The sequence below is a fragment of the Mustelus asterias genome, unplaced genomic scaffold (genome assembly GCF_964213995.1).
Source record: "Mustelus asterias unplaced genomic scaffold, sMusAst1.hap1.1 HAP1_SCAFFOLD_1908, whole genome shotgun sequence".
Classification (NCBI taxonomy): Eukaryota; Metazoa; Chordata; class Chondrichthyes; order Carcharhiniformes; family Triakidae; genus Mustelus; species Mustelus asterias.
Genome location: NW_027591853.1, coordinates 43,190 through 56,634, shown reverse-complemented (window position 1 = coordinate 56,634; position 13,445 = coordinate 43,190). Strand labels below are relative to the sequence as shown.

At 53.1% G+C, this 13,445-nt stretch overlaps 1 protein-coding gene across 1 annotated transcript in view; it reads left to right on the top strand.

The window, feature by feature from the left end:
• Positions 1–13,445, top strand: part of polr2a (RNA polymerase II subunit A) — a 41,059-nt gene that overhangs the window by 15,124 nt on the left and 12,490 nt on the right. Inside the window, exons 8-12 of the mRNA XM_078206945.1 lie at positions 1,883–2,088; positions 5,798–6,022; positions 9,879–10,125; positions 11,182–11,282; positions 13,124–13,231. Of these exons, the coding sequence (XP_078063071.1) occupies positions 1,883–2,088; positions 5,798–6,022; positions 9,879–10,125; positions 11,182–11,282; positions 13,124–13,231 (887 nt within the window). The remainder of the gene's footprint in view (positions 1–1,882; positions 2,089–5,797; positions 6,023–9,878; positions 10,126–11,181; positions 11,283–13,123; positions 13,232–13,445) is intronic.

Here is a 13,445-nt window from a genome sequence, read left to right as displayed (position 1 = left end):
GGATATGCTGTTTATTAAATGGAGGCTGTTTGACCATAGCTGACTTGTTCCATTCTGTTTCTCTCCAGTCTCGCGTGTAGACCTGGGCCTGTTTTTCCCCAGTCTAGAGTCATAAGAACTAGGAGTGGGAGTAGGCCATCAGGCCCCTCGAGCCTGCTCCGCCATTCAATAAGATCATGGCTGATCTTTTCGTGGACTCAGCTCCACTTACCCGCCCGCTCACCATAACCCTTAATTCCTTTACTGTTCAAAAATCTATCTATCCTTGCCTTAAAAACATTCAATGAGGTGAACAGTCCAAAGATGTGCGGGTTAGGTTGATTGGCCATGATAAATTGACCCTTAGAGTCCTGAGATGCGTAGGTTAGAGGGATTAGTGGGTAAATGTGTAGGGAATTTGGGGGTAGGGCCTGGGTGGGATTGTGGTCGGTGCAGACTTGATGGGCCGAATGGCCTCCTTCTGTACTGTAGGGTTTCTATGTTTCTATGAGGTAGCCTCAACTGCTTCACTGGGCAGGGAATCCCACAGATTTGCCACTCAAGTGGATAGAGCTGTGAAGAAGGCCTATGATGTGTCAGCGTTTATTAACGGGGTTTGAGTTTAAGAGCCGTGGGGTTATGCTGCAACTGTACAGGACCTTGGTGAGACCACATTTGGAATATTGTGTGCAGTTCTGGTCACCTCACTATAAGAAGGATGTGGAAGCGCTGGAAAGAGTGCAGAGGAGATTTACCAGGATGCTGCCTGGTTTGGAGGGTAGGTCTTATGAGGAAAGGTTGAGGGAGCTCGGGCTTTTCTCTTTAGAGCGGAGGAGGATGAGAGGCGACTTAATCGAGGTTTATAAGATGATGAAGGGGATAGATAGAGTGGACATTCAGAGACTATTTCCTCGGGTGGATGGAGCTATTACAAGGGGGCATAACTATAGGGTTCGTGGTGGGAGATATAGGAAGGATATCAGAGGTAGGTTCTTTAGGCAGAGAGTGGTTGGGGTGTGGAATGGACTGCCTGCAGTGATAGTGGAGTCAGACACTTTAGGAACATTTAAGCGGTTATTGGATAGGCACATGGAGCACACCAGGATGATAGGGAGTGGGATAGCTTGATCTTGGTTTCGGACAAAGCTCGGCACAACATCAAGGGCCGAAGGGCCTGTTCTGTGCTGTACTCTTCTGTGTTCTATAACCCTTTGTGTGAAGAAGTTCTTCCTCAACTCAGTCCTAAATCTGCTCCCCCTTATTTTGAAGCCATGCCCCCTAGTTCTAGTTTCACCCGCCAGTGGAAACAACCTCCCTGCTTCTATCTTATCTATTACCTTCATAATCTTCTATGTTTCTGTAAGATCTCCCCTCATTCTCCTGAATTCCAATGAGTATAGCCCCAGTCTACTCAGTCTCTCCTCATAAGCCAACCCTCTCAACTCCGGAATCAACCTAGTGAATCTCCTCTGCACCCCCTCCAGTGCCAGTATATCCTTTCTCAAGTGAGAGGCCCCAGTTCTACTGGCATGCTGTAAATTCCTGGTTCGATTATGGGGTGGGTCTATGAGTGAGACGAATGGAGTGGAAAGTTTTAACAACTCCTTGCATTTTTATAGCGCCTTTAATGTAGGAAAGGATGCCGGGATGTTTTTGAGGGGAATGTTTTGACACTGCAGCGGTGGGGAGCTTGGTCACAACTTAGTCAGAGATCGCTTTGGGAGGGGAGGGGAAACACTGGACGGGGGGGGGAGATTAGCAGGGACTATTGGGAAAGGAGGCGGTGGTTGGAAGGGGGGGGACTACTAAATGTGTTGCTCTTTCAGAGGGGGCTAGCACAGGTGTGCTGGGCTGAACGGCCTCTCTCTCTGGGCTGATTCTCAGAGCTGCGTTCCTGTTGCAGGTGTGAAGGAGCTGAGCAAGAAGCTGATCATCGTGAACGGTGATGACCCGCTGAGCCGACAGGCCCAGGAGAATGCCACGCTGCTCTTCAACATCCACCTGCGCTCCACTCTGTGCAGCCGGCGCATGACCGAGGAGTTCCGCCTCAGCGGAGAGGCCTTCGAGTGGCTGCTGGGAGAGATCGAGGCCAAGTTCAACCAGTCAATAGTGAGTGAGCGAGCGAGTCCTCTCCCCGGGCCCGGTGGGCTGGGATGAAATTCTTTCCCCGGCTGGGCCTCTCCTGTGGTGCGATCACAGAGTTCCTGTTACCCCCCTTCAGGCAACGTGCGCCCGCGTGTGTGTCATTCCCTCTGGGACCCACCCTCTGGAGGAGTCCATTCCTCCCTCCCTCCCTCTCCCCCCCCCCCCCCCCCCCCCCCCGTCGTGTTTCCATAGAATCCCGAGAGTGCAGGAGGAGGCCATTCGGCCCATCGAGCCTGCACCGACCACAATCCCACCCAGGCCCTATCCCCACACATTTACCCCTCTAACCTACACATCCCAGGACACTAAGGGGCAATTTAGCACGGCCAATCCCCTCTAACCTACACATCCCAGGACACTAAGGGGCAATTTAGCACGGCCAATCCACCTAACCTGCACATCTTTGGACTGTGGGAGGAAACCGGAGCCTCCCGGAGGAAACCCACGCAGACACAGTGGCGGCACGGTGGGTTAGCACTGCTGCTTCACAGCTCCGGGGACCTGGGTTCGATTCCCGGCTTCGGGTCACTGTCTGTGTGGAGTTTGCACATTCTTCCCGTGTCTGCGTGGGTTTCCTCCGGGTGCTCCGGTTTCCTCCCACAGTCTGAAAGATGTGCGGGTTAGGTTGATTGGCCATGCTAAAATTGCCCCTTAGTGTCCTGGGATGCGTAGGTTAGAGGGATTAGTGGGTAAAATATGTAGGGATATGGGGCTGGGGCCTGGGTGGGATTGTGGTCGGTGCAGACTCGATGGGCCGAATGGCCTCTTTCTGTACTGTATCTTTGATTTCTATGAGACACGGGGAGAATGTGCAAACTCCACACAGACAGTGACCCAAGCTGGGAATCGAACCCAGGTCCCTGGAGCTGTGAGGCAGCAGTGCTAACCCACCGTGCCACCGTGCTGTCCTGACTCCTTTAGTACCATGCTGGTATCATAGAATCCCTACAGTGCAGAGGGAGGCCATTCAGCCCCTCGAGCCTGCACCAACAACAATCCCTCGGGCCCTATCCCCATAATCCCATGTATCTACCCTGCTAGTTCCCCTGACACCAAGGTCAATTTAGCACGGCCAGTCAACCTAACCTGCTAAGAACACACACACACGCGCAGCTCTCCACACGACTCCCTACCCACCACCCTTTAGTCCATTTTGAGCAAACAGCATAGAACTCGGAGCAGGGCTCAGGCTGTGAGGCCCTCGAGCCTGCTCTGTCGTTCGATGAGATCACGACCGATCATCGACTTCATTCTGCTGTCCCGCCCCCTGCTGTACTCTTAACTCGCCCTGAGTGCCAACTGGATTTGGCTTGACTTGTGATGCCTCCTGCAGTCAAACAGCTGGCCTGACATGATCCAGGCTTTCGCGTAAGCAAGTACCTACCCCGACCCGTCTATTGGCGGTTGGTACCCACAAAACCAGTCAGCGATTGGTGCCGGGTGCTGGTGTGTGGTCAGCTAGGAGGGCAGGGGTGTACATTCACCGTGTGTGAGAGAGTGCACGCAGGGGTATACACTCACCGCGAGGTGTGAGAGAGAGAGTGCATGCAGGGGTATACACTCACCGCGAGGTGTGAGAGAGAGTGCGCAGGGATATACACTCACCGCGAGGTGTGTGAGAGAGAGTGCGCAGGGATATACACTCACCGCGAGGTGTGTGAGAGAGAGTGCGCAGGGGTATACACTCACGGTGAGGTGTGTGAGAGTGCGCAGGGATATACACTCACCGCGAGGTGTGAGAGAGAGTGCGCAGGGGTATACACTCACCGCGAGGTGTGTGTGAGAGAGAGTGCGCAGGGGTATACGCTCGCGGTGAGGTGTGTGAGAGAGTGCGCAGGGGTATACACTCACGGTGAGGTGTGTGAGAGAGTGCGCAGGGGTATACACTCACCGTGAGGTGTGTGAGAGAGTGCGCAGGGGTATACGCTCACGGTGAGGTGTGAGAGAGTGCGCGCAGGGGTATACGCTCACCGCGAGGTGTGAGAGAGAGTGCGCGCAGGGGTATACACTCACCGTGAGGTGTGTGAGAGAGTGCGCGCAGGGGTATACACTCACGGTGAGGTGTGTGAGAGAGTGCGCGCAGGGGTATACACTCACGGCGAGGTGTGAGAGAGAGTGCGCAGGGGTATACACTCACGGTGAGGTGTGTGAGAGAGTGCACGCAGGGGTATACACTCACCGCGAGGTGTGTGAGAGAGTGCGCAGGGGTATACACTCACCGCGAGGTGTGTGAGAGAGTGCGCAGGGGTATACACTCACGGCGAGGTGTGAGAGAGAGTGCGCAGGGGTATACACTCACCGCGAGGTGTGTGAGAGAGTGCGCAGGGATATACACACACCGTGAGGTGTGTGAGAGTGCGCAGGGGTATACACTCACCGTGAGGTGTGAGAGAGAGTGCGCAGGGGTATACACTCACGGTGAGGTGTGTGAGAGAGTGCGCAGGGGTATACACTCACCGCGAGGTGTGAGAGAGAGTGCGCAGGGGTATACACTCACCGCGAGGTGTGTGAGAGAGAGAGTGCGCAGGGGTATACGCTCGCGGTGAGGTGTGTGAGAGAGTGCGCAGGGGTATACACTCACGGTGAGGTGTGTGAGAGAGTGCGCAGGGGTATACACTCACCGTGAGGTGTGTGAGAGAGTGCGCAGGGGTATACGCTCACGGTGAGGTGTGAGAGAGTGCGCGCAGGGGTATACGCTCACCGCGAGGTGTGAGAGAGAGTGCGCGCAGGGGTATACACTCACCGTGAGGTGTGTGAGAGAGTGCGCGCAGGGGTATACACTCACGGCGAGGTGTGAGAGAGAGTGCGCAGGGGTATACACTCACCGCGAGGTGTGTGAGAGTGCGCAGGGGTATACACTCACGGTGAGGTGTGTGAGAGAGTGCACGCAGGGGTATACACTCACCGCGAGGTGTGTGAGAGAGTGCGCAGGGGTATACACTCACCGCGAGGTGTGTGAGAGAGTGCGCAGGGGTATACACTCACGGCGAGGTGTGAGAGAGAGTGCGCAGGGATATACACACACCGTGAGGTGTGTGAGAGTGCGCAGGGGTATACACTCACCGTGAGGTGTGAGAGAGAGTGCGCAGGGGTATACACTCACGGTGAGGTGTGTGAGAGAGTGCGCAGGGGTATACACTCACCGTGAGGTGTGAGAGAGAGTGCGCAGGGGTATACACTCACCGTGAGGTGTGTGAGAGAGTGCGCAGGGATATACACACACCGTGAGGTGTGTGAGAGTGCGCAGGGGTATACACTCACCGCGAGGTGTGTGAGAGAGTGCGCAGGGGTATACACTCACGGTGAGGTGTGTGAGAGAGTGCGCAGGGGTATACACTCACCGTGAGGTGTGAGAGAGAGTGCGCAGGGGTATACACTCACCGCGAGGTGTGTGAGAGTGCGCGCAGGGGTATACACTCACCGTGAGGTGTGTGAGAGAGTGCGCAGGGGTATACACTCACCGTGAGGTGTGTGAGAGAGTGCGCAGGGATATACACACACCGTGAGGTGTGTGAGCGAGTGCGCAGGGGTATACACTCACCGCGAGGTGTGTGAGAGAGTGCGCAGGGGTATACACTCACGGTGAGGTGTGTGAGAGAGTGCGCAGGGACACTGAAGGGTTTGAATAGTTGGAACTTCGCTAACTCTCTCTCTCTCTCTCTCCCCGCTCTAGGCGCACCCCGGGGAGATGGTGGGTGCTCTGGCTGCCCAGTCGCTGGGTGAGCCCGCCACACAGATGACCCTGAACACCTTCCACTACGCCGGAGTGTCGGCCAAAAACGTCACCCTGGGCGTCCCCCGTCTGAAGGAGCTGATTAACATCTCCAAGAAGCCCAAGACCCCCTCGCTCACTGTCTTCCTGCTGGGTCAGTCTGCCAGGGATGCGGAACGTGCCAAGGTGGGTGATGGAGCCGTGAAGGATAAGGCTGCGCCCAGTTATCAGCAGAGGTTTCTTCCCACGGGAGCGTTGTGAACCTTGGGAATTCTCCATCCCAGGGAGTTGTGGGGGGATCCAGTCATAGAGGTTTCCAGCTTGGAAACAGGCCCTTCGGCCCAACCTGTCCATGCCGCCCTTATTTTTTAAACCCCTAAGCTAATCCCAATTGCCCGCATTTGGCCCATATCCCATTGTACCCATGTAACTATCTAAATGCTTTTTAAAAGATAAATTTGTACCCGCCTCTACTACTACCTCTGGCAGCTTGTTCCAGACACTCACCACCCTCTGTGTGAAAGAATTGCCCCTCTGGACCCTTTTGTATCTCTCCCCTCTCACCTTAAACCTATGCCCTCTAGTTTTAGACTCCCCTACCTTTGGGAAAAGATGTTGACTATCTAGCTGATCTATGCCCCTCATTATTTTATAGACCTCTATAAGATCACCCCTCAGCCTCCTACGCTCCAGAGGAAAAACATCCCAGTCTATCCAGCCTCTCCTTATAACTCAATCCATCAAGTCCCAGCAGCATCCTAGTAAATCTTTTCTGCTCTCTTTCTAGTTTAATAATATCCTTTCTATAGGCGTATGGTGTGCTGGCCTTCATCAATCGAGGGATTGAGTTTAGGAGTCGGGAGATAATGATGCAGCTATATAAGACCCTCGTCAGACCCCACTTGGAGTACTGTGCTCAGTTCTGGTCGCCTCATTACAGGAAGGATGTGGAAATGATTGAAAGGGTGCAGAGGAGATTTACAAGGATGTTGCCTGGATTGAGTGGCATGCCTTATGAGGATAGGCTGAGGGAGCTCGGTCTTTTCTCCTTGGAGAGACGAAGGATGAGGGGTGACCTGATAGAGGTGTATAAGATGTTGAGAGGTATAGATCGGGTGGAATCTCAGAGGCTTTTTCCCAGGGCTGAAATGGCTGCTACGAGAGGACACAGGTTTAAGGTGCTGGGGAGTAGGTACAGGGGAAATGTCAGGGGTAAGTTTTTCACACAGAGGGTGGTGGGCGAGTGGAATCGGCTGCCGTCAGTGGTGGTGGAGGCAAACTCAATATGGTCTTTTAAGAGACTTCTGGAAGAGTACATGGGACTTAATAGGATTGAGGGTTATAGGTAGGCCTATATATAAGCCTAGGTAGGTAGGGATGTGTTCGGCGCAACTTGTGGGCCGAAGGGCCTGTTTGTGCTGTAGTTTTTCTATGTTCTATAATAGGGTGACCAGAACTGTACACAGTATTCCAAGTGAGGCCTTACCAATGTCTTGTACAACTTCAACAGGACATTCCAACTCCTGTATTCAATGTTCTGACCGATGAAACCAAGCATGCCGAGTGCCTTCTTCACCACTCTGTCCACCTGTGACTCCACTTTCAGGGAGCTATGAACCTGTACCCCTCGATCTCTTTGTTCTGTAACTCTCCCCAGTCATCAGATCGTTCAGATGTCCCAGCATTCCCAGTGTGGCAAGGTGGAGTTGAGTTCCCTCAGCTGTGAACACGCAGCAGGCTCGAGGGGCCGAATGGCCGACTCCTGCTCCTGAGTTTTGCTTTGAGAGGAAAAAGGAAGGTTGAAGTGAAACGTAAACGTCCCGTCACACGTGGGCACGTTCCCCAAGCAGGGGCATGCTGGAGCTGGCTCCACAACGTGCCTCTCCAAGCAGAGTGTTTCTGATCCTGAAACCACCATCTCAGGAGAGTTTCTCCCCATGTCCAAAGATGTGCAGGTTAGGGGGATTGGCCATGCTAAATTGTCCCCTTAGTGTCCAAAGATGTGCGGGTTAGGGTGGATTGGCCATGCTAAATTGCCCCTTAGTGTCCAAAGATGTTCAGGTTAGGTGGATTGGCTATGCTAAATTGTCCCCTTAGTGTCCAAAGATGTGTAGGTTAGGGGGATTGGCCGTGCTAAATTGTCCCTTAGTGTCCAAAGATGTACAGGTTAGGGTGGATTGGCCATGCTAAATTGTCCCCTTAGTGTCCAAAGATGTGTAGGTTAGGGGGATTGGCCGTGCTAAATTGTCCCTTAGTGTCCAAAGATGTACAGGTTAGGGGGATTGGCCGTGCTAAATTGTCCCTTAGTGTCCAAAGATGTGCAGGTTAGGGTGGATTGGCCATGCTAAATTGTCCCTTAGTGTCCAAAGATGTGCAGGTTAGGGGGATTGGCCATGCTAAATTGTCCCTTAGTGTCCAAAGATGTACAGGTTAGGGTGGATTGGCCATGCTAAATTGTCCCCTTAGTGTCCAAAGATGTGTAGGTTAGGGGGATTGGCCGTGCTAAATTGTCCCTTAGTGTCCAAAGATGTACAGGTTAGGGTGGATTGGCCATGCTAAATTGTCCCCTTAGTGTCCAAAGATGTGTAGGTTAGGGGGATTGGCCGTGCTAAATTGTCCCTTAGTGTCCAAAGATGTACAGGTTAGGGGGATTGGCCGTGCTAAATTGTCCCTTAGTGTCCAAAGATGTGCAGGTTAGGGTGGATTGGCCATGCTAAATTGTCCCTTAGTGTCCAAAGATGTGCAGGTTAGGGGGATTGGCCATGCTAAATTGTCCCTTAGTGTCCAAAGTTGTGTAGGTTAGGGGGATTAGTGGGGTAAATGTGCTGTTACAGATATAGGGCAGGGGGGGGTGGGCCTTGATGCTCTGTTGGAGAGTCAGTGCAGGCCTGAATGGCGGCCTCCTTCTCCACTGTAGGGATTGTATATCCGGGGCACTGCTATAGATGTTGGTACAGAATTCAACCCTCAAACTCCATCCAAAACCGGGGCTCGACGTGGAGGTGGGAGAGTGAATCGGCCGCATGCTGCAGTCCGCCATGTTTGTGTTCGCTGTGTGGTGACTGCTCTGTGGGGCTGAATGCTAAATCCCTGCATCCTCACATCACCAGCCGTATCACCTGCCTGATCCAATCGCGCCCGGTTATCCGGTGCTGGAGAGATTTCTTCATCCAGAGAGTGGTGAATGTGTAACTTTTATTCATGTCACAAGTAAGGCTTACATTAACACCGCAATGAAGTTACTGTGAAAATCCCCTAGTCGCCCACACTCCAGCACCTGTTCGGGTAACACTGAGGGAGAATTTAGCACCCTAACCAGCACGTCTTTCGGACTGTGGGAGGAAACCGGAGCACCCGGAGGAAACCCACGCAGACACGGGGAGAACGTGCAAACTCCACACAGACAGTGACCCAAGCTGGGAATCAAACCCGGGTCCCTGGCGTTGTGAGGCAGCAGCGCTAACCCACTGTGCCACCAGGTGTGGAATTCACTACCACAAGGAGGTTGAGGCCAAAACGTTGTGAGATTTTAAGAAGTTGTTAGATATAGCTCTTGGGGCTAAAGGGATCGAGGGATATGATTTGGGAGGGGGCGGATCAGGATATTGAATTTGATGATCAGCCACGATCAAAATGAATGGCGGAACAGGCTGGAAGGGCTGAATGGCCTCCTCCTGCTTCTAGTTTCTATTGTCAGGTTGCTGTTTGTGGGAGCTTGCTGTGTACAAATGGGCTTGCGAGTTTCCTGTCAGAGGTACTGAATCTGTGCAGGGACCTGCTGAGGTGGTGAGGAGCTCTTGTGGAAAAGCAGAGTCTGTTTTCCCAAACTCCCTGCATTTATATTCCCTCCCCCACCCCCAGAGCCAAGCTGTCTGAAGGTACTGTCGAGACGGGGGGGGGGGGGGGGGGGGGGGGGGGGTGGGTGTACCCCTGTCTAGACTGGGTGTGGGGGGGATGTGTCCCTAAGTGGGGGGGGGGGGGGGGGAATCACCGCCAGGGAATTGGCTCTACGCTGACGGCCACTGCTTGTGTTTCCTTGCAGGACATTCTCTGTCGGTTGGAACACACCACTCTGAGGAAGGTAACGGCCAACACTGCCATCTATTACGACCCCGACCCCCAGAACACGGTGGTGTCCGAGGACCAGGAGTGGGTGAATGTCTACTATGAGATGCCGGACTTTGACGTGACGCGGATCTCTCCCTGGCTGCTGCGGATCGAGCTGGACCGCAAGCACATGACCGACCGCAAGCTGACCATGGAGCAAATCGCTGAGAAAATCAATGCGGGTGAGAGACTGTCGGCTCCTGACCTCCTTTCCGAGGCGTGGCATTGATAACGCGTGTGGATTTCCTGCTATGACGTAAAGGTGTTGGTGACGGTCCCTCAGGACTAAGGGGAGAATGTGATGAGTCAGAGGTTTACAGCATGGAAACAGGCCCAACTTGTCCATACTGCCCTTTTTTTTTAAAAAACCCCTAAGCTAATCCCAATTGCCCCGTGTTTGGCCCATATCCCTCTGTACCCATGTAACAGTAAATTTTTAAAAGACCAAATTGTACCCGCCTCTACTACTGCCTCTGGCAGCTCGTTCCAGACACTCACCACCCTCTGTGGAAAATAAATTGCCCCTCTGGACCCTTTTGTATCTCTCCCCCTCTCACCTTAAACCTATGCCCTCTGGTTTAAGATTCCCCTACCTTTTGGGAAAAGATATTGACTATCTAGCTGATCTGTGCCCTTCCCCTGTTTAAACTCAGTGGTCAGTCTGCAAATCGCCATCTATTTGGAATACGGTGTCCAATTCTGGTCACCGCACTACCAGAAGGACGTGGAGGCTTTGGAGGGAGTGCAGACAGGGTTTAGCAGGGTGTTGCCTGGTATGGAGGGTATTGGCTATGAGGAGAGATTGAATAAACTGGGGTTGTTCTCCCTGGAAAGACGGAGGCTGAGGGGGCGACCCGATAGAAGTTTATAAAATTATGAGGGGTGTGGATAGGGTGAAGAGTTGGAAGCTTTTTCCCCAGGGGCAGAAATGACAATTACAGGGGGCACAAGTTCAGGATGAGGGGGGAAAGGTTCAGGGGAGATGTGCGGGGGGGGGGGGGTGTTTCACACAGAGGGTGGTGGGGGCCTGGAATGCGCTGCCAAGTGAGGGGGTTGAGGCAGACACGTTAGCGACATTTGAGACTTATCTGGATAGACACATGAACAGACGGGGAATAGAGAGATACGGGCGGCTGGCCTGGATAGGACAACGTGATTGGCGCAGGAGGGCCGAAGGGCCTGTACCTGCGCTGTACTGTTCTCTGTTCTAACATCCAGTGGTGTTTTGTACCCAACAGGTTTTGGTGATGATTTGAACTGCATATTTAATGATGACAACGCAGAGAAACTGGTTCTGAGAATCCGCATCATGAACAGTGACGAAAATAAATTCCAGGAGGTGAGATTAGCTGAGAGCGCGGAGCGCTGGTAATGAGGTCTGAGGAAGCGTGTAGAGTGAGCATTACTCTGTATCGAACCCCGTGCTGTACCTGTCCTGGGAGTGTTTGATGGGGGACAGTGTAGAGGGAGCTTTACTCTGTATCTAACCCCGTGCTGTACCTGCCCTGGGAGTGTTTGATGGGGACAGTGTAGAGGGAGCTTTACTCTGTATCTAACCCCGTGCTGTACCTGTCCTGGGAGTGTTTGATGGGGGGACAGTGCAGAGGGAGCTTTACTCTGTATCTAACCCCGTGCTGTACCTGTCCTGGGAGTGTTTGATGGGGGGACAGTGTAGAGGGAGCATTACTCTGTATCTAACCCCGTGCTGTACCTGTCCTGGGAGTGTTTGATGGGGGACAGTGTAGAGGGAGCTTTACTCTGTATCTAACCCCGTGCTGTACCTGTCCTGGGAGTGTTTGATGGGGACAGTGTAGAGGGAGCTTTACTCTGTATCTAACCCCGTGCTGTACCTGTCCTGGGAGTGTTTGATGGGGACAGTGGAGAGGGAGCTTTACTCTGTATCTAACCCCGTGCTGTACCTGTCCTGGGAGTGTTTGATGGGGGGACAGTGCAGAGGGAGCTTTACTCTGTATCTAACCCCGTGCTGTACCTGTCCTGGGAGTGTTTGATGGGGACAGTGTAGAGGGAGCTTTACTCTGTATCTAACCCCGTGTTGTACCTGTCCTGGGAGTGTTTGATGGGGGACAGTGTAGAGGGAGCTTTACTCTGTATCTAACCCCGTGCTGTACCTGTCCTGGGAGTGTTTGATGGGGGGACAGTGCAGAGGGAGCTTTACTCTGTATCTAACCCCGTGCTGTACCTGTCCTGGGAGTGTTTGATGGGGGACAGTGTAGAGGGAGCTTTACTCTGTATCTAACCCCGTGCTGTACCTGTCCTGGGAGTGTTTGATGGGGACAGTGTAGAGGGAGCTTTACTCTGTATCTAACCCCGTGCTGTACCTGTCCTGGGAGTGTTTGATGGGGACAGTGTAGAGGGAGCTTTACTCTGTATCTAACCCCGTGCTGTACCTGTCCTGGGAGTGTTTGATGGGGACAGTGTAGAGGGAGCTTTACTCTGTATCTAACCCCGTGCTGTACCTGTCCTGGGAGTGTTTGATGGGGACAGTGTAGAGGGAGCTTTACTCTGTATCTAACCCCGTGCTGTACCTGTCCAGGGAGTGTTTGATGGGGGACAGTGTAGAGGGAGCTTTACTCTGTATCTAACCCCGTGCTGTCCCTGTCCTGGGAGTGTTTGATGGGGGACAGTGTAGAGGGAGCTTTACTCTGTATCTAACCCCGTGCTGTCCCTGTCCTGGGAGTGTTTGATGGGGGACAGTGTAGAGGGAGCTTTACTCTGTATCTAACCCCGTGCTGTACCTGTCCTGGGAGTGTTTGATGGGGGACAGTGTAGAGGGAGCTTTACTCTGTATCTAACCCCGTGCTGTACCTGTCCTGGGAGTGTTTGGTGGGGGACAGTGTAGAGGAAGCTTTACTCTGTATCTAACCCCGTGCTGTCTCTGTCCTGGGAGTGTTTGATGGGGGACAGTGTAGAGGGAGCTTTACTCTGTATCTAACCCCGTGCTGTCTCTGTCCTGGGAGTGTTTGGTGGGGGACAGTGTAGAGGGAGCTTTACTCTGTATCTAACCCCGTGCTGTACCTGTCCTGGGAGTGTTTGATGGGGACAGTGTAGAGGGAGCTTTACTCTGTATCTAACCCCGTGCTGTCTCTGTCCTGGGAGTGTTTGGTGGGGGACAGTGTAGAGCTATAATTATTTATCCAACATTTTCCAATGTTCGTGCAGCAGGAGGAAGAGGTGGTGGACAAGATGGATGATGATGTATTCCTTCGGTGTATCGAGTCGAACATGCTGACAGACATGACGTTGCAGGGGATCGAGCAGATCAGTAAGGTAAGGAGTTGGTGGGAAACAAACCAGAGGAGGGGGTTTAGAGGCAATTGGGGGAAATCACGACCAAGTACAGCACAGGAACAGGCCCTTCGGCCCTCCAAGCCTGTGCTGGTCATGATGCCCTAACTAAACAATAAACCTTCTGCCCTGACTCGGTCCGTATCCCTCTATTCCCTCCCTATTCATGGACCCAACTAGATGCCTCTTAAACGTT